Source organism: Benincasa hispida, chromosome 12, assembly GCF_009727055.1.
Source record: "Benincasa hispida cultivar B227 chromosome 12, ASM972705v1, whole genome shotgun sequence".
In the NCBI taxonomy this organism is placed as follows: domain Eukaryota; kingdom Viridiplantae; phylum Streptophyta; class Magnoliopsida; order Cucurbitales; family Cucurbitaceae; genus Benincasa; species Benincasa hispida.
This window is the reverse complement of record NC_052360.1, coordinates 4,073,316-4,092,279: the sequence shown is the minus strand read 5'-3', so window position 1 is coordinate 4,092,279 and position 18,964 is coordinate 4,073,316. Positions and strand designations below refer to the sequence as shown.

General features: G+C 34.1%; 1 protein-coding gene across 3 annotated transcripts; it reads left to right on the top strand.

Annotated features, from left to right (window-relative positions):
* The first annotated feature begins 13,388 nt into the window (after positions 1-13,388).
* LOC120067790 (glutamine-dependent NAD(+) synthetase) lies at positions 13,389-18,604 on the top strand. 3 transcript variants are annotated; one of them, XM_039019373.1, is made up of 14 exons: positions 13,389-13,546; positions 13,657-13,875; positions 14,104-14,409; positions 14,594-14,817; positions 15,034-15,137; positions 15,601-15,735; positions 15,832-16,000; positions 16,421-16,556; positions 16,862-17,000; positions 17,236-17,412; positions 17,533-17,700; positions 17,838-17,933; positions 18,009-18,137; positions 18,247-18,604. In XM_039019373.1, the coding sequence occupies exons 2-14, from the start codon at positions 13,682-13,684 to the stop codon at positions 18,430-18,432; spliced, it is 2,163 nt and encodes a 720-aa protein (XP_038875301.1). In that variant the 5' UTR covers positions 13,389-13,546; positions 13,657-13,681; the 3' UTR covers positions 18,433-18,604. The 3 variants fall into 3 exon arrangements, with proteins under 3 accessions (XP_038875301.1, XP_038875302.1, XP_038875304.1); XM_039019374.1 differs by lacking the exon at positions 13,389-13,546 and having other exon boundaries at positions 13,691-13,875; positions 14,091-14,409; XM_039019376.1 differs by lacking the exons at positions 13,389-13,546; positions 13,657-13,875 and having other exon boundaries at positions 14,268-14,409; positions 14,505-14,817.
* The last annotated feature ends 360 nt before the right edge of the window (positions 18,605-18,964 follow it).

The following is an 18,964-nucleotide window of genomic DNA, read 5'->3' as shown; positions in this document are numbered from 1 at the left end:
TGAGGAGAACTCCAAATATGAGAATAATGCCTTACAAATTGGTAATGGGTAGAAAAACCCACAATTTAGGGGATTAAATGCTAGGAGATGTGAAGATTAGATGCGATTTTGGGAAGAAAAACAAGGGATTTAAGTTTATAGGTTAAAAATCGATGAGGGAAGGGAGAGAAAATAACAAAAAGTAAAAACTTATTATTTATTATTATTTTTTTTTGCTTGGCTGCCTCTAGGAAGCACAAATTTTTAACGTCAGTTGCTCGACGTGACCTGTCCCCTGTCAAGACACAAAGAAATTCTTTTATTTCTCTGGTCCTTTCTTAGATGAGTCAATATAACCCGGTAAGGCTATAAAGTTCTTCACCTTTTGAAAAGAACCAGACAGGTCGAATTTGTTATTTTTCACTTTAGGCAAAAAAGGGAAAAAGAAAGAATCAAAATACTCAAGTGACTCTAAAGGGTTAAAATAAAGAAAAGACTCCACAGACTCTGACTCGACTGACTCAACCAACTCATGAGGAAAAGATGAGGAATAATCAAATATATATGAGATGCTAGAGGGAAGAAAAGAACGAGGCTTGGTAAATTCTAACTCTTTTACCTAAAGCTTCTCAAAATAAAGTTCGGGCTCATACTTAACCTCATTGACTTGTTTCTGACATGGCATGAGATAGACATCTTCATCATCATCAGTCTAGGAGAATTCCTCAATAAGATTGGCCTCGGTGCCACAAGCGATGGGAAGCTTTAAATGATTCTTCAATGTAAGCACGAGATGTACAAGCTGAGGAACAGGACTAACCTCGACAATTAAGGGGGCTTGAGTCTCCAGGTGAGAATCAATAGTCTCATGCTCATACTCAGAAAAACCATAAGCAAGTTCATGCATTATAGAATCCAACGTCTTACCTCGACTAGAAGCTTGAGGAATAAACTTCTCAACGGGATGGTCGATGCTTGTCACTCCATTGCTCACTTGTTACTCTCAGAAGATGGATGCATCAAAGATTCTTCAAGTCTCCCAACTGATTCAGTAATCTAAGCAAGAAGGTCACTCAGATTTTGAAATTCAATTATAATTTCGAATTTGGAATGGAAGCTTTCCTGCTAGAAACTAGAAGATTTCTAATGACTATAGGGTGGTTCCTGCACAAACTCACAAGAGCTGTTAGAAAGTTCCCTAACCAATTTTTCTAAAGAAGTACCTAAATCGGAGGAAGAGGCATGCATCAAAAAAGGTGTTTGGCTAGGTATCTCCCAAGGAGGATAATAATCATGCCCAGGACCATGTGATGTTAGAGTTGATGCCCTAAATCTCGTAGGGTCCTAGAGTTTGTAATTGTATTATACAAACATTTTATCTGTTTAATAAAATATGAGATATTTTATTTGACATTTAGTAGCATTAAACCCACAAACCAATAAACCAACATCCAACATTATCATCTATAGCTCAAACATGTATGTAGAGACATACATGTGGATAATGTTTAAGTGATAATCTCAATGGTCTGTAGTAGATGGATTACCTTATTCTGGTAACACTACGAATATGGCTCGCTTTGTAGATGTTACAATTGTTGTAAAGTGTTATAAATGATCTGATCCGGATTATTCATGTGGAGACATGTGAACGGGGGTATTATATACAAAGGAGTTTGTATAAGATCGAACCACGAAATGACTAGTCTAATTATATAACGTCGTTCATAATAGAGACTTACATTTCACCAGAATGACCATAGGTGACATGACCTTAATTCTGAGTGAGTTGTGAACTCCTACCTATAAAGATAGACCTTTGATTTGTATGGGTGAAAGTGGTCAGATTGCCAACTCAATAGACCTACCATTTTGGGGATTTGTCTGATTGAAGAGCTAGAGACATAGCTACACAAGAAGGAATTCACTCATTCCCCAATGTCCGGTAAATAGATAAATTTCTCCCCTAAAGGTTGATTCTGGGGCTTGAACAATGTGACGCCACACCCTCTTCTGGCCCGATAGAGGTTTAGTCATAGTTGGACTATGATTTATTGTTCATTAGTGAGATCAACGGTACTTAAGGAGTTAGATGTAACTACAGGGGCAAAACGATAATTTTAACCCAGTTGTACTTACAAGCAATTTGTGAATGGTCATCACACTACTGTCTGATTACATCTAATAGACATAGAAATACATCTGTAGTGCGAAGAGTGCAACTATCGGTCTTTAGTGGAGTGTCTGACAGTCAATAAATGTTGAATAATTTAATTAAAGAGTTTAATTGATTATTCAAGTATCGTTAGAGTTTCAAGCTACAGGTCCATCAGGTTCCTTCTGTAGCTCAACGGGGATTTATGATAATCAATTTTAGATTAATTCGAATTGTTCAAATTAATTATATGTGATATAATTAATTTATTTTAATTATATATGATATAGTTACTATAATGTATTTGATACATTATAATATAAAGTTTATTTGAGAGGAAATAAATATTTGAATATGATTCAAATATTAGTTAAATAAATTGGATTCATATAATTAAATTTAATATAAATGAGATTTATATAAATGTCATTGATGAGAGAATTAAAAATATAGGGCATATTGTATTTGATACGATATAGAAACTATAGGTTATATGTTATATATGATATAACATATAGTTATGTATATATGTTTAATAAATTAGTTATTATATATATATATATAAAATATTAATTTTGTTAAAATTAATTTGTTTTTAATTTTATTTTATTTTAAATTAGTGAGAGGGAAATAACTTTCATCCCCTTAATTATCTCTGCTTAATTCTCTCTGAGAGAATGTGTGTGGTGGGGTAGCGGTTATTCATCTTCTACGCAGAGAAGATTTGACAGAGAACAGTGAGTTCGTTTTTTGTTGTTAAAAAAATCTCCCCATACAAAATTTTATCCTCTACTATCATCTCTAATTTTTTTTTCTCTCACCAAAATTCTAAAAGTCCATAACTACTTGGATTCTCATCCTAGAGAATATAGAGGAATCCAATTGGTGGTGTCCTTTTTGGTTCACTCTTTGTTCGTGATTTTCGGTTCGGGGGATTTCTTGAAGATCACATCTTCAAAGGTAAGAGTTTTCTAATTCCTAATTCATTTTCTTTGTTTTATTTTGTGAGCATGTTTTAAAATTGAATTATTGATTCATATCTTTGTTTCTGCAAAACTGATTTTCTGTGAAAATTGAAAATTGGGACGATCCTTTTCCGTTGCGAACCTTCGTCAGTTCCTTCACACAAAACTTATAATTGCCTAATAGCCAAAACTTGAACAAGAGAGGTTAGTTCAGATATTTGATTTTTAAGCTCATTAAATTCGCTTACCTCTTATTCTCTCTTGTTCTCTTCGTTAAGCCGCTTGCTTCATATGAAGCGCATAGTAAATGTTCAAATCGTTTGCCATGAGAAAACAAGTAGACACAAGTTTTTTTTTTTTTTTTTTTTTTAGGTTTTTTAAAATAAACAAGTCAAATTCAACTAAAAGAGATTAATTGGCTTGCCTCCCAGAAATGGCATCATTTTATTCGAAGTCTTTTCCGGTATCGTTAAATTCTCGAAAAGAGCCCCAAAACAAAAGAAAATTGATAATACAACTACTCCTATCACTACAAAAATGTAGTAATATTGGTAAGTGTAGGGTTGAACCACAGGGAGGCCAAAAATTAATTCTCTCATAAGCTAAATTTGACAGTAAATACGCAGTAAAAACTAGGGTTTTGATTTTTGGATAATTTGAAAATATACAGAAAATTAAAATGCAAAGGATAAATGTAATTTATGAATGGAGTCCATCTAATTTCTAGAGTAAGAGGGAGAATTCTATGCAATTTCTATCATGGACCTCGATAATTAAACAAATGTTTGATTCTATGTATGCACAACTATCAAATTGATGTGATTTAACTAGTCTCTATAAAGGCTGATAACTAATTAAATCAAAATCAATCAAGCGTCTTAATTATCAAATAAGATCGGAAAACCAATACCCTAATTAAACTATATGCTCTTAATTCTACTGGGTTCTCAATGATCATATAAAATTAAAAGTCATATACATTAAGAATGAGGATTCGATTGTGTGATTAACTGACAGGATAACCTTTTTCAATTAACCAACATATACTTTGAATCTAGATTAAACGTGCATTACCAAGACTCAAGTCCAACCTATAAATCTAAGCATTCACATTGAATCTTTTGCTACAGGAGTGAATTCAAGCACAGACGAACATAAAGGAAATGCACAGGCTCGAAATCAACTAGCTAAAACATGCGATTATGATAGGTTCGTAAACCCGACACATAAGTGCAAATCTAAATTATAACGAGATTCAAAGAAAGCACGAAATTGAAGAACGTAAAATTCAATCAAAGAAATCTCAAGAAAATTGCAACGAACCTCTTATTCAAAGAAATTAGACAGATTTACCTCTTAATCCATAGACAAATCAAGAATGATCATCCAATCCATCAATTACAACCCAAAATAAAATATAAAACTAACCTATTGATATTGAAACTACAAAGGAAAAAGAAGAAAGTTAGGCCTCTCCTCGACCTCCATCAATTTTAGCCTCTCTTTAACCTAAAAACCACAGATAGTATATACAGAATTAGTTGTAGCTTTGCAACATTAGGGACAACGTTGCAGCGTTGTCCTCTGTATTAGCTGAAGAAAGGCACACGCAGATGGCTAGAAATCGCATCGAAGAATCCGTAGCGTTGCAACGTTAGGGACAACGTTGCAACGCTACCTTGCATCTGTAGCTATTACCATTCAGCATTGCTCGAGCGTTGGGCTTAGGCATATAATGAGCGTTACGACGCTCTAATTAGGGTAGTTTGGTCATTTCTATTCTTTTGAAGTCCGGATGCTCAAATCACCTCCAAATTACCTCAAATTAACCCTGTTTCTCATCAAATGATCAATTTTACCCCTTGGTTGCTCGGTACCTACAAAATAAGACAATTAACATATAAAATCCATTAATGAGCCCAAATTAATATAGGAATTATAGCTCTTTTTTAGAGCTATCACTGGCTATAGGTGACATTTACAAACCAACTTGAGGGGGAGTATTGGATTTCCTTTTATTTATCTTGTACTATTGGATGTTTAATATGTATATGTTTATTATTTATGTCTGTAATATTTTTTTTCCTTTTTTGGTAGTTGGTATTTTTTTTTTCCTTTTTTGGTAGTTGGTCTTTCTCCTATATAAGAAGACCTTGTATTTGATTCATAAGTAAGAAGAATAATATTTCACTATTTTCTTCTAGTTTTCAAGTCATACACAACCAAACCACTACTTTATTTCCCATATTCCCAAAACTCTTATACATATAACCATAGTATGTAGTCTATGTACAACAAGACTCCAAATTATATAAACCTACGATGCAACATGAGATTATCGTCGTGCGGCAGTGGACAACTTAGCTTGATTCAGGAACTTGATCGTTACTTGGGGGAGGGGAACATAAAACATTGAAAGCATGAGCTAAAGTCCAACGAGTGGTAATTTAATATGAACATAAGTTTTCTCTTTTTAAAATATCGATGAAGTTTGTCAAATTATTCAGTAAATCATTGGCAAAGTATAAAAAATTCAGTAACATTTTAAACATGTGCTAGTAAAATATTGACATGATCATATCTCATATAAAGCATACAATAAAGCATTCATGGGTTATTAGAAAACCACACAAACTCTATACCCAAATACTTGTTTATAACTATGGGTTACTCTAGACAAGGATATATGGTTGTTCTAGACATACCACACATCAACTATCCCCCACGGCGGTAAACCAAATATAACAAGGTCATACGTGCACGTAGAGCTGCCTTAAGGCTAAATAGGGTACACACCATAGGCCCAGATTCCTCTGGACTTACCGGTATACTCTGGTCTTACTTGATCCTGATAGCCCCTTAATCGCCTAGATGGCGCTATAGGCTCAAGTTCCTCTGACTTCCTGGTATATTATGGCCACATTTGATTCCGTTAGCCCCTTGATTGTCTGAGCAATGCTATTGAAACACATTCAAGTAGTATGGAAAAAATAACCATTTTTCGGGTACAAGAATTAGTAGTTTGAAACCACTTTTCTTAAATCATTCAATATCATTTATTCTACAATAAAGAGGGTTTCTTACAAAATCAATATATATATATACATAGATTGCACGATCTTTTTGAATTTAGGTAAGATCGTGAAATTTTGTAACATCAAGATGAAATAAACTCATTGCTCAAAAACACTAGAAAGTGCACAAAACTCATCACAACACGTGAGAAAGTATTCCAAATTCACCATAAATAGAAAAAACTATCCAGATTAAGGGGAAAAAAACATGTCAAACAATTTCCAATCTTGAAGTTGGGCATGTCTTTCAATGGAAACATAGCCAACTTGTTAAGATATAGCTGACCAAAAAAATCAGAGTCTTAAATTTCATTATGCATTTTTGACCCTGGAATAAAAAAGTAAAACACTAAAGTTTTGGGTTCAATTTTGGTTTGGTTCGTAGGTTTTAAAATGAATATTTACCTATAAATTTTGAATTTAACTTCCAGCTAGTCCCAAGCTTCAAAGTGCCACATTTTTATGTTTGAATTTTGAGTATAATTTTTATCTAGTCCACTGATTTCAACATTTTACAGTTTTATGTTTAACTTTTCATTAATGCACACTTCGGTACTATTTTGTGTTGACTCCCAGTTGATTGATTTAACATAGTTATCAAGTGAAAATTTAATATTAGTATTAAGACCAAGAATAACTTTCGTGAAAACTAATTAATTGTATTTATTATAATTTAAATTAAAGAATAAACGTCTAAGAATAAAAATAGGTATTCAGTAAAAAAAAAAAAAATTAAAAGATATAAATCTTGAAATCTAATAATAAAATAAAAATAAAACTTAAAAGTAAAAATTTTAAAATTGAGGAACTAAAAGTGTGTTTGAAACTTTGAACTAAGTTTTCAATTTTAGATATATTTAAATAATAATATGTTTAATTAAAGTATGAGTTACATATGTGGATTAATAATTTATTGTATTGGGTTATTTATAAGATTGGGTCATATTATGTGATCTAATTAATCAAGGTCAATTGAGTATGGACTTAATGGATAGAAGCTTGCTACTAGTTAATTAGGGTTTAATGGGAACCCTAATTGAACTAGTATATAAAGAGACCTTAGGCTATGGTGCCAATATACCAAAACAATAAGTAATTAAGCTTTCTCGAATCCCATCTAGAGAAAGATCCCACTTAAGGCATTCGAAGTTTTGGTTGAGGAAGACAATAGCCATTTAGAGTCATTATCAATTTGATACGTATATATTCTTGACAATTTGGCATGAATGATCCTAGGGTTTATCTATTTAATATAGATATAAAGTAATTATGCTAACAAGTGGTATCAGAGTATGAATTTCATGTTGGATTGTTAGTTTTATGCATTTTTCATTGGTATTGTTGATTAAATTTTGGTTTCGGTAAAAAATTTAAAGTTTTTTTTTTTATTTTATTTTAAAAAATGACCAGCTTACTATAGCAACGTTGTAAATCTCACTGGTGGTAGGTAGGAAATCTCAACAATCATTTTTTTCTTCGGCAATATGTGTTCTTGCAACCCCTATTCTTGTCGGTGGTATTTGGCATACCCATTACCGATTATGAATGATGTGCTAGCGGTGGATTAAAGTGAATTTTTTTGTTGATTATTTTGATTGTACATGGTTTCCTAAAGTATATATATATATAAAATAATTTTAGTTTTATTATTGTCAAAATTGAGGATGTCCAGTTCAATATTCTTGACAAAAGTCCACCAGTGTGATGAAATCTATTGGAAAAGGTTAAAGACCAATTGAAGGAGTTGAGTCTCTAATCGTTTGCAAGTTTTGCCTATCAAGACTTTTGGTCAATGACTGACTGGAGTTGCCATCGGACGAAGGTATCGGTCAATTACCGATTAAAGTATTGCCGGCAGTTCTTGGTTTTAATTATCAGTTTTTTTTATTCTTTAATTATTAACGGATGACTTTATGAATTCCGTTTTATTCTTTAATTCTTAATGGATGACTTTATGAATTCCGTTTTAAACTTGATTAATAATGGAAAAGTTAATGTTGTCGCTGTTTTTTTTTTCTTTTTACTGAAAAGTTATGTTAATACTTAATTGATGAATATGAGTTTCTAAAACTCAATTGTGATTGATAATTTTAGACACCGGTGGTTTTTTTTTTTTTTTTTTTTTTTTTTTTTTAAAAAATTTCCTTTTAAAAAAAACCAACTGAATTCAATTAATTTATTTTTTAATAATTTGATAATATTGAATTTGTCAACTATTTGGATTAATTGCTGATTGAATTTCTTGCCAGCGTTTCTAAGTTTTCTTGATTAATAATTTGGTGAAATTCTTGAAAATAATTCTTAGTTCTTGATTGATAAGTTTGTGAATTAAAATCTACAATTTGATTTTTTTTTGTGATATTCACATGTTTATGTTGCTTTAATTGTATTATGTGTATGCAATTATTGAGTGAATTTTGGTAAAGGCTATTTGGTGTTCTTTCTCCTTTATTTTTGTACAATAATATTATTATATTATTGTGTCTTTTATTTTAGATTGAATTGGTAAAAAATAATATGTTATTAAAGTAGTCTCTATTATCTAGATCAGTTTAATTATGAAATATAAGATGTGAATATTCATGAATTTACGTGGATAATTATCGACCCAAAGGAAGACAATTATTTGGCCAAATTATGGGTATGCATGTGGTAATAGGTATGCGGTAATTATAAGGATTACTCATGTGAAAAATAGTCGGTCCAAAGAAATACTATTTTTTGACAGAGTTTATGGTCAGTACTTTGATTACTATGTTGAGAGTACCATTTACAGTTGGTGTTTTTGCCCAAAGGCTGGACATCAATGTTGTATTAGGTATCTTGTTAAAGGAGCCCACCACATAAGTGAAATTATTTTGTTATATTTTAATTGTGAGCATATGTTTTGTTGTTTATTAATTCAATTGGTCTTACTCAAATATCTGAAAATCTGAGTTCAATCCCTAAGTTGAATGGATCGAACTTCAAGATTTGGAAGGAAAGCCTAGAGATATTTTTTGGTGTATGGATTTGGACCTTGTATTAAAGATCGATAAACCTATTTCTACTGAGGAACAGTCAAATATGGCTCATATAGAGAAGTAGGAACAGTCAAATCGCATGTGTTTGATGATCATTAGGCACTCCATTCTGGAATCTTTTCGGGGATCTATCATGGAAAAGTGAAAATGCCAATAAGTTCCTAGCTCAAATTGAGAAATATTTTTGCTAAAAATGAAAAAGGGAAAGCAAGTAGTGCTTTTACTTCTTTAACTTCCATGAGGTATAAGAGAAATGGGAACATAAGAGGGTACATTATGGAAATATCCAATCTCGTAGGTAAATTAAAGGCATTTGATATCGAGATAAATTTAGGTGCCAATAGTTGCTTAGACGTCTTAGAACTAATACATACAGATATTTGTGGTTCTTCCCTACAGCTTCTTGGAATGAACAACAATATTATTATGTTCATAGACGACTATTCAAAATGTGGGTAACAATCTTAGGACGTTTTCAAATCTTTCAAAGCTGAAGTTGAACTTCAACTTGGAAAGAAAATTAAGGTTGTCAAATATGATTGTGATGGTGAATACTATGATAAATATGATGGATTAGGTGAACAACGTCCAAGGCCCTTTACCAAATACCTAGAGAAATGTAGAATTGGGCTATGCAGGGCAAACCCAACATAAATGGTGTGGCAGAAAGAAGAAATAGAACACTTAAGAATATGGTAAGAAGTATGATTAGTCATTATTCTTTATCAGAATCTCTCTAGGGTGAGGCACTAAAGACTGCAACATATATTCTCAATAGGGTACCTAGTAAATCAATAGTTAAAACCCCTTACGAACGGTGGACACGAAAGAAGCCTAGTATTAGGAATCTTCACATATGGGGTTGTCCAACTAAGGTTGGGCCTTACAGATCTAATGATAGAAAATTGGACTCAAGAACTAAGCTGTTGTTTTGTTGGGTATTTTGAGTACTCTCGGGATTTTAAGTTTTATGATCCCACTTCTAGATCATTGTTTGAACAGGAAATGCTAGATTCATTTAGGATTTTGAGTTTGGAGGAAAGGTAACATAAGGAAAGCCGTCTTTAAAGAGGAATTAGTTTCCTTTCTTAATGTGGTTATAGATGATGTTCCGGCTACAATTCCTGACATCACCATTGAACCAATTATAGATGAAGACAACATTGAAGTCTCCATTGTTGAACCTAAGATTCAAACTCAACAACCTCAAGAAGTGCCATTAAGGAAATCTACTAAAGAGAGAAGAAGTAAAATTCCAGATGATTATATTGTGTTTGTTCTAGAATATCAGGATGATGTGGCCATAATGGAAGATGATCCAATCAACTTCTTACAAACTCTACAAAGTTCTAACTCTAAAAAATGGATAAACACTATGGAAAAGGAAATAAAATCCATGAAAGACAATGACGTTTGGGAACTTGTTGAATTGCCATCATGGGTGAAACTCATAGGTTGTAAATGGATATTTAAAACCAAAAGGGATTCGCATGGCAATATCAAAAGATATGAGACTCGTTTTGTTGAAAAATGGTTTTACTTAAAAGGAAGACATTGACTACAGAGAGACCTTCTCTCCGGTTTCATTGAAAGACTCTTTCAGGATAATCATGACACTAGTAGTTCATTTTGATTTAGAGCTACACTAAATGGATGTAAAAATTTCTTTTCTCAACGGGAACATTGTTGAGACGATTTATATGATACAACAAGAAAACATTGTGTCTGGTAATTCAAAATCTATGGTGTGTAAATTGAAAAAATCTATCTATGGTCTCAAGCAAGCCTCTTGCCAATGGTATAAAAAATTCCATAAAGTCATAATCTCCTTTGGTTTTGAGGTGAATATAGTGGAAGATTGTGTATATCACAAGTTCAGTAGGAGTAAGTCAATCTTTTTGGTGTTATATGTTTATGACATACTCATAGTAAGTAATGGTGTAGGTTTATTGCATGACATCAAGAGATTTCTTAAAAGAAATTTTAAGATGAAGGATCTTGGTGATGTTTCTTTTGTATTAGGAATTGAAATACTGTGAGATCGTTCTCAAGGTATTTTGAGATTGTCATAAATGAACTATATTGAAAAGATCTTGAGTAGATTTGGCATGAAAGATTGTGCATCTGGAGATACCTCCGATCGCTAAAGGTGATAAATTTCAATTAGGTCAATGCCCCAAAACCACACTTGAGACTAAGGAGATGCAGAAGGTTCCCTATGCATTGGTTGTTGGAAGTCTAATGTACATTCAAGTGTGTACGCGTCCAGACATTGCGTTCATCGTTGGAGTGTTAGGCAGAAATTTGAGCAAACCGATGATGGATCATTGAAAAGCAGCCAAATGAGTTTTGAGGTATTTACAGAGAACAAAAGAATATATGCTTACTTATCGGAGTTCAGACGTTTTGGAGATCATTGGATATTCTGATTTCGATTATGCAGGATGCCAAAACATTTTACGATCCACTTCAGGCTATATCTTTATGTTGGCTGGAGGAGCTCTATCTTGGAAAAATGTTAAACAAACACTTATGGCTTCTTATACCATGGTTGCAGAGTTTATAGCATGTTATGAAGCAACAAGTCATGGAATATGATTGCGAAATTTTGTCACTAGGCTACGAATAGCGGTTGGCATAGAAAGACCACTAAAATTATTTTGTGATAATAAGTTGGCAGTAATGTATTCCAACAACAACAGAAGCAATACAAAGTCAAAGCATGTAGACGTAAAGTTTCTTGTTATTAAAGAAAGAGTTCAAAATGGTCAAATTTTGATAGAACATATAGGAGCAAACTCTATGATGGTAGATCCACTGGGAAAAAAAAGGTTTACCACCTAAAGTTTTTCATGAGAATGTTGTTCGCATGGGTGTCAGTCACTATTATGATTCCATGGTTTAGTGGAAGTTTGTTATTAAGGATGTTCTTTGACCTTAATTTGTTTATTTTATATATAGAATAAAGTTGATGGTTTAAGTTTTATTATCTTAATTTGATTATCATGCATGCGGTTTTGCAAGTGCGGTTTAACATAACGTTTTAAGAATGATCTCACTAAGAAATTTGGACCAGTTGGAATCAAGCATGATCTAGATCACTTTGTATGCAACTTCCTTGTTATCCATCTATACTTGATCTATGTCATTGAATGTATTGGAATTGGTGATGAAGGAAAGTTTAATTACGAGGATAGTGACAAAAGCCGCCTTGATTCTGTGCTAATACAAGAGATGGACCAGATTGAACTAAAGGGAATTCTATTATTGAAATAACCTATTTATGCGTGCTTAAGGTTTGTGTGATTTAATTATATCAGATACACAGACATAGCCCAAGTAAGAGATTGTTAAATATGTTTAAATAATAATATGTTTAATTAAAGTATGAGCTATGTATGTGGATTAATAATTTATCACATTGGGTTATTTTATTAGATTAGATCATATTATGTGATCTAATTAATTAAGGCCTTAGATTTCTAATTGAGTATGGACTTAATGGGTAGGAGCTCATTCCTAGTTAATTAGGGTTTAATGGGAACCCTAATTGAACTAGTATATACAGAGACCTTAGGCTATGGTCCCTAATATACCAAAACAATAAGCAATTAATCTTTCTCGAATCCCATCTAGAGAAAGATCCCACTTAGGATATTCAGAGTTTTGGTTGAGGAAGACAATAGTCATTTAGAGTCATTATCAATTCGTCGATGGAATGTGATACATATATATTCTTGACAATTTGGCATAAATGATCTTATGATTCATCTATTCAATATAGATATAAAGTAATCATGCTAACATTCAAGTGTTTAATTTTGATAATAAGCCATTTTGAAAAAAAAATTGAAGTGTTCGACAACTTCTCAAAAGAACTCTTGGAACACTTTTAAAGCTTATTTTAAACGATTTTTATCATAAGATTTAAATAAAAATGATTTTTTGAAAAATATTTTTTTGTTCTAATTAATCCAAGCCAACTCTAACGAGACTAGACGCAAAATTTTGGGACTAAGTTTGGACTAAAAAGGGTTTGGTTTTTTCTTTTAATAATAAATTTATTATTATTATTAAGAAAAATAGAGGAAAAACGGGTCGGACTTATCACCAAAACCCGTCCCAGGGTCCAGGACCATTTGACCGGTCGGGCTACTGACTCGAACAACTTCCATTTCCAACTTCCGAGCGCGACTTAGAAAAGCCAAGCCCCACCGAATACGACCAGAAAAATTTCCCGAGGCATAAAAAAGGATCAAACACAGGAACAAGGACACCATCTTCACTTATCTGCTCCTCTCATAAGGTCGGCCCTGCAAAGCTCCCAAAATTTCAGCAGAAGTAGCCCAGGTCAGTCCACACAGGCCCTCGATTTCATTTTTTCCTATTACCCTTTATTTCTTTTGTGGTGATCATTCAAATGGGTTCATTGATTCTTGATTTTTGTTTGCAATTGTAAGGTGGGGAGGTTGAGGAATCGTTAAGATGAGGTTGTTGAAAGTGGCAACGTGCAATTTAAATCAATGGGCTATGGATTTCGATTGTAATGTGAAGCACATCAAAGAGTCTATTGACGAGGCTAAACGTGCTGGAGCTGTCATTAGACTTGGCCCTGAACTTGAGATTACTGGATATGGGTGTGAAGACCATTTCTTGGAGCTCGACACTGTCACTCATGCGTAAGTTTTCTGCTTGTTTTTATCTCAATTCGGTTGTTATTATCTGAAAATATCCCCATTTGGTTATGGGAAATTGTTTCCGACTTTTCCAACAAAAGGCAATTTGTGGGGTCTCCTTTGTTAATGCCATTTCTGTAAGCTTCATTCTTGGAAGTGTATTACTAGACATATTTGGTGGTTTCAAGCTTCTGGGGTGCTGAAATTTCTTGTTTTAGGATACTTATGCAGATGGGAATGCTTGAAGGATATACTGTTGGGTCCTTGGACTGATGGGATATTGTGCAGCATTGGCATGCCTGTTATTAAAGACTCCGAGCGTTACAATTGCCAAGTTCTGTGTTACAATAGGAAAATTATTATGATACGCCCAAAGATGTGGCTTGCAAATGATGGGAATTACCGGGAGCTCCGGTGGTTCACAGCATGGAAGTTAAAGGACAAACTTGTGGATTTTCAGCTGCCTAAAGATATCTCCGAGGCTCTGTCACAGACATCTGTGCCTTTTGGCTATGGATATATTCAGTTCCTAGACGCGTGAGTTCCAAAATACTGGTTTAATTTATTATTGTTCTTTTTGCAAGTCCAAAATTCTTATGTACATGTAACTTCTGAATGCTGTATACTGACAGGTTGATAATTGGATGTTGGATGTTTTGTTGGTAATTGGATTTGTAGAGAATAAACAAGGTCTGATGCCTAGTATGTTCAATCTTGTTAGAGCTGTTGCCGCTGAAGTTTGTGAAGAACTATTTACACCTATTCCTCCTCATGCTGAACTTGCTTTGAATGGGGTTGAAGTATTTATGAATGCCAGTGGAAGTCATCACCAACTAAGAAAATTGGATGTTCGTCTTCGTGCTTTTATCGGTGCTACTCATACTCGTGGTGGAGTTTACATGTATAGTAACCACCAGGGTTGTGATGGTGGCCGCCTTTACTATGGTATGCATCATTCTTTTGCATAAAATTTAGTCAGTGTTGCTTATATAGTGACGGTTCTTTCATTGTATTCATGGTAACACAAATATATTTATATGTACTTTGTGTGGGGTCATTTTTAATGTTCACATGCTTATATGTGTAGCATATTGTGCATATTGACATTTGTAGTTTGCAGAAGAAAACAAAGGGTTAATTGAAGTTTATGTTTTGCTGCAGATGGATGTGCTTGTGTCGTTGTAAATGGTGATCTGGTAGCTCAAGGCTCACAGTTTTCTTTGAAGGATGTTGAAGTTATTGTTGCCCATGTAGATCTTGATGCGGTATGAAAATAGTTTCTAGTTTCCTTGGACTTCTTCAAACAATGAGGCATGTGATGATTTATTGGATCCCTTTATCTCACATTTATTAACTCAAGTTACTAACTCCATTTTTGCCTTATCACAAGTCATAAATTAGTTTCAACTGAACGGTCACTTGTTGAACTTAAATGATGGGTGTTCTCTGTGAAGGATGCTATGGTGGTCGCAGTAGATATTTGGGAGATACTCTACAAAGTATAGGGTTCAAATTGTTTATAATGATTTTAAGTTCTTGTTGTCTCCCGAAATTGGCCTGAGGGTGGCCGAGAGCCTCTGCAAAAATTGTGTCCTGGTCTATGAACATAACAACATGTGGAGCCCTGATATCCCAATGCTTTGAAAGAAAAAAAATTTGCTGGAGTTTTCTTTTTCTTCCTGTCTTTTTTGCTGAACATTTGGTTTTAAGAAGTTTGCCTGCTGACAGGTTGCTAGTCTTAGAGGATCTATCAGCAGCTTTCAAGAACAGGCAAGCTATAAAACTAAAGTTCCTTCTGTGGCAGCCCCGTACAGTCTATGTCAATCATTCGACCTCAAAATTTCCCTTTCAAGTCCACTTGAGGTTAGTTGCATCTCGTTCAGTATATTTCAATAGTATTTTAGGTCATGGTGTCAAAGGCTGATCTTTCTCAACTGCAATGTGATTGATGATTTGTAGATTAAATATCACTGTGCGGAAGAGGAAATAGCCTTTGGACCCGGTTGCTGGTTATGGGACTATTTAAGACGAAGTGGAGCTTCTGGATTTTTGCTTCCTCTCTCTGGTGGAGCTGATAGCTCCTCTGTTGCAGCCATAGTAGGCTGCATGTGCCAGCTTGTCGTAAAAGGTTGGTTTTTTTGTTTTTATTAGCCATGGACACAGGTAGAGTAGCACTGTTCTGGTATCTCTATTTTGTAAATTCAGCTAAAGTAGCATACGGCGAAGAATTAAGTCAAATGAACAAGGGACTGTCTAAGTCGTTGGGTATTAGATTATTGGCAGTGTCTCCATCACATAGGAGGACAGGCAACAATTTGAAGGTAAATAAATGATCTCCAAAGAAATCCGTGTAGAACGTTAACAGTAAAAAACTATGCCTTGAAGAACCTTACAAAAACCCACTCCAAATTTTGTTAATAAATGGAATATAATTAGAAAACTCAGCTTCAGACCCAATAAGAAGCATGGGGTTTTGCTAATTCCTACACTTACCACCAATCATTCACAACTTGTACTTTCTTGGTTGTTTCTATACATTGGCTTGCAGAAATTGCAAATGGAGATGAACAAGTGAAAGCTGATGCAATACGGATTGGACATTATGCTGACGGAGAGTTCCCAACTGATAGCAGAGAATTTGCTAAACGAATTTTTTATACTGTATTTATGGGTTCTGAAAATAGGTGCGTAGAATGGTTAAGTTCATTTTTCCAATCACTATAGGTAGCTGAACTAGATCATGTGCACATCAACTGTATCCCATGGAAGACATGCTTGACCTTGCTAAAATTTATAGCAATGCTTTAATCCATGAATTCATCTTGATTTATTGTCTGCATTTTAACATGAACGTCAATTTGAACATAGTCCAGTTTGGGGTTCTCATCAGTTTATAAATCTTATCTTTTAATCAATAGGTCATACAATTATGCCTTTTGTTATAGCTCGAAATCTGGTATCATTCGCTAACCATGCTTGCTCCTTGTAGCTCTGAAGCGACACGTACAAGAGCAAAGGTCCTAGCACATGAGATTGGTTCATGGCATCTTGATGTTTCCATTGACGGGATTGTTTCAGCATTTTTATCTTTGTTCCAAACACTCACTGGAAAACGTCCACAGTATAAGGTGAAAATACCTATTTTTTCTCCTTTGAGTTCAATTGTATTGTGTACAGAAGGACAGGGTAAGGTGCTTTTCTGCAAATTATATTTTCTTCATGTTGAGATGGTTAGGTTGATATGCTTCGTCTAAGTAGAGCAACACTACATGATTTTATCGTTATGCCTATCTTTAAGATATTTGAACTGTTCCGATTGTAAGCTATTTATGTCTTAAGCGTCATCTTTGTCTTGTTTTGCAGGTAGATGGGGGATCTAATATTGAAAATTTAGGTCTGCAAAATATTCAAGCTAGAATCAGGATGGTCCTGGCTTTTATGTTTGCATCACTCTTACCTTGGGTACATAGCAAACCAGGATTCTACCTTGTTCTGGGTAGCTCCAACGTCGATGAAGGATTGCGTGGTTACTTAACAAAGGTTCGATATTATTCAAGCTATTTCTTTTCCCTTCTTGAATTTTCTATAGATGTGTACTATAGAACTGCCATGTTTTCTTTTTGACGAGCGTCACATCTCATGTTTGGATTCTCGAGGCAGTATGATTGCAGTTCAGCAGATATAAATCCAATTGGAAGCATCAGTAAGCAGGATCTTCGAGCATTTCTTAGATGGGCTTCCACCCATCTTTGCTACTCATCGTTGGCGGATATCGAAGCTGCTCCACCTACAGCTGAGTTAGAGCCAATACGTTCTGACTACAGCCAGGTTCTTTGCTTCCACATCTCATGCTTTTCTTTTCCTCTGAAAATTTTATCATTAGATGCATTTTATCCCAGAGTTAAATCTGGATTTATATAAATTGTTTTCCGATGTTTATTTATTTATTTATTTTTTTGAAACAGTTGGATGAAGTTGACATGGGAATGACTTATGAGGAGCTCTCAGTGTACGGAAGGCTGCGAAAAATTTTCCGTTGTGGTCCAGTGTCGATGTTTAAGGTTCATTCAATATTTTCACATAACTCCTCCTCACTCAGACAGTCCTTTAAACTTCAGTGACTCTTCTTGTTTCAGAACCTCTGCTACCGGTGGGGAGCTAAGTTAACTCCGTCTGAGGTGGCTGAAAAAGTGAAACATTTCTTCAAGTATTACTCCATCAATCGACACAAAATGACCGTACTAACGCCATCTTATCACGCCGAGGTAGGTATCTACTATTGTATTGGAATTTATGGTAAAAAGAGGTATCACAATATTACAATCTACATGCATATCTTTCGTTATTTAGAGGTTTACTGAAATCTCATCGCAGAGCTATTCTCCGGAGGACAATCGGTTCGATCTTCGTCAATTTCTCTACAATTCGCGATGGCCGTATCAGTTTCGGAAGATTGATAAACTTGTAAAAGAGTTGAATGGAGATAGTATTGCCATCAAAGAATCAAGTGGTATGGGGGTCGTAGCAGCAGGCTCAGGGAATCCCAATGTTGGACTTTAGTGTTCAGAGGCATAAAGAACTTTTGAGCCTTTTTTTCCCATCAAATTGAATGCTGAGGAATTGGATTTTGTCATAATGTCTTTGTTTATTTGTTTTGAGAATAATAAGGAATGCTTTGTAACTTAAGAAAACAGAAAATTTCACGTATGCAGCAGAAGCTGAGATTATTGTATATTCTTTCACCAATTTTAATATAAAAATAAGAAGTCTTTCTCTTTTTATTTTTGGCGTTAAGTTTCAGTTTCCATTCAGTTTAATTTTGAATTCTAGGGGGAGGTCAAATATCATTCTCAACATTAAACCAGAAAAGAACTTTATTCGCTTAATATATATATATATTAGCTTAGTATAAAATCTGTCTCTTATACACATCTAGATGTGTATAAGAGACAGAGATTGAAATTGCCACGAATGTTCTTGGTGTTTGCGACACGAATGGCAATTTCGTGTTTGTCTTACCTGGGTGGGAAGGTTATGCAGCTAATTCTCGTGTGCTTAGAGATGCAATATCACGACCTAACGGCTTGAATGT

Coding starts and splice junctions, on each gene's coding strand:
- LOC120067790 (XM_039019373.1), top strand. CDS start 13,682: ATGAGGTTGTTGAAAGTGGCAACGTGCAATTTAAATCAATGGGCTATG. Junction 16,001..16,420: donor GTGCCAGCTTGTCGTAAAAG/GTTGGTTTTTTT, acceptor ATTGGCTTGCAG/AAATTGCAAATGGAGATGAA. Junction 16,557..16,861: donor TTTATGGGTTCTGAAAATAG/GTGCGTAGAATG, acceptor TGCTCCTTGTAG/CTCTGAAGCGACACGTACAA.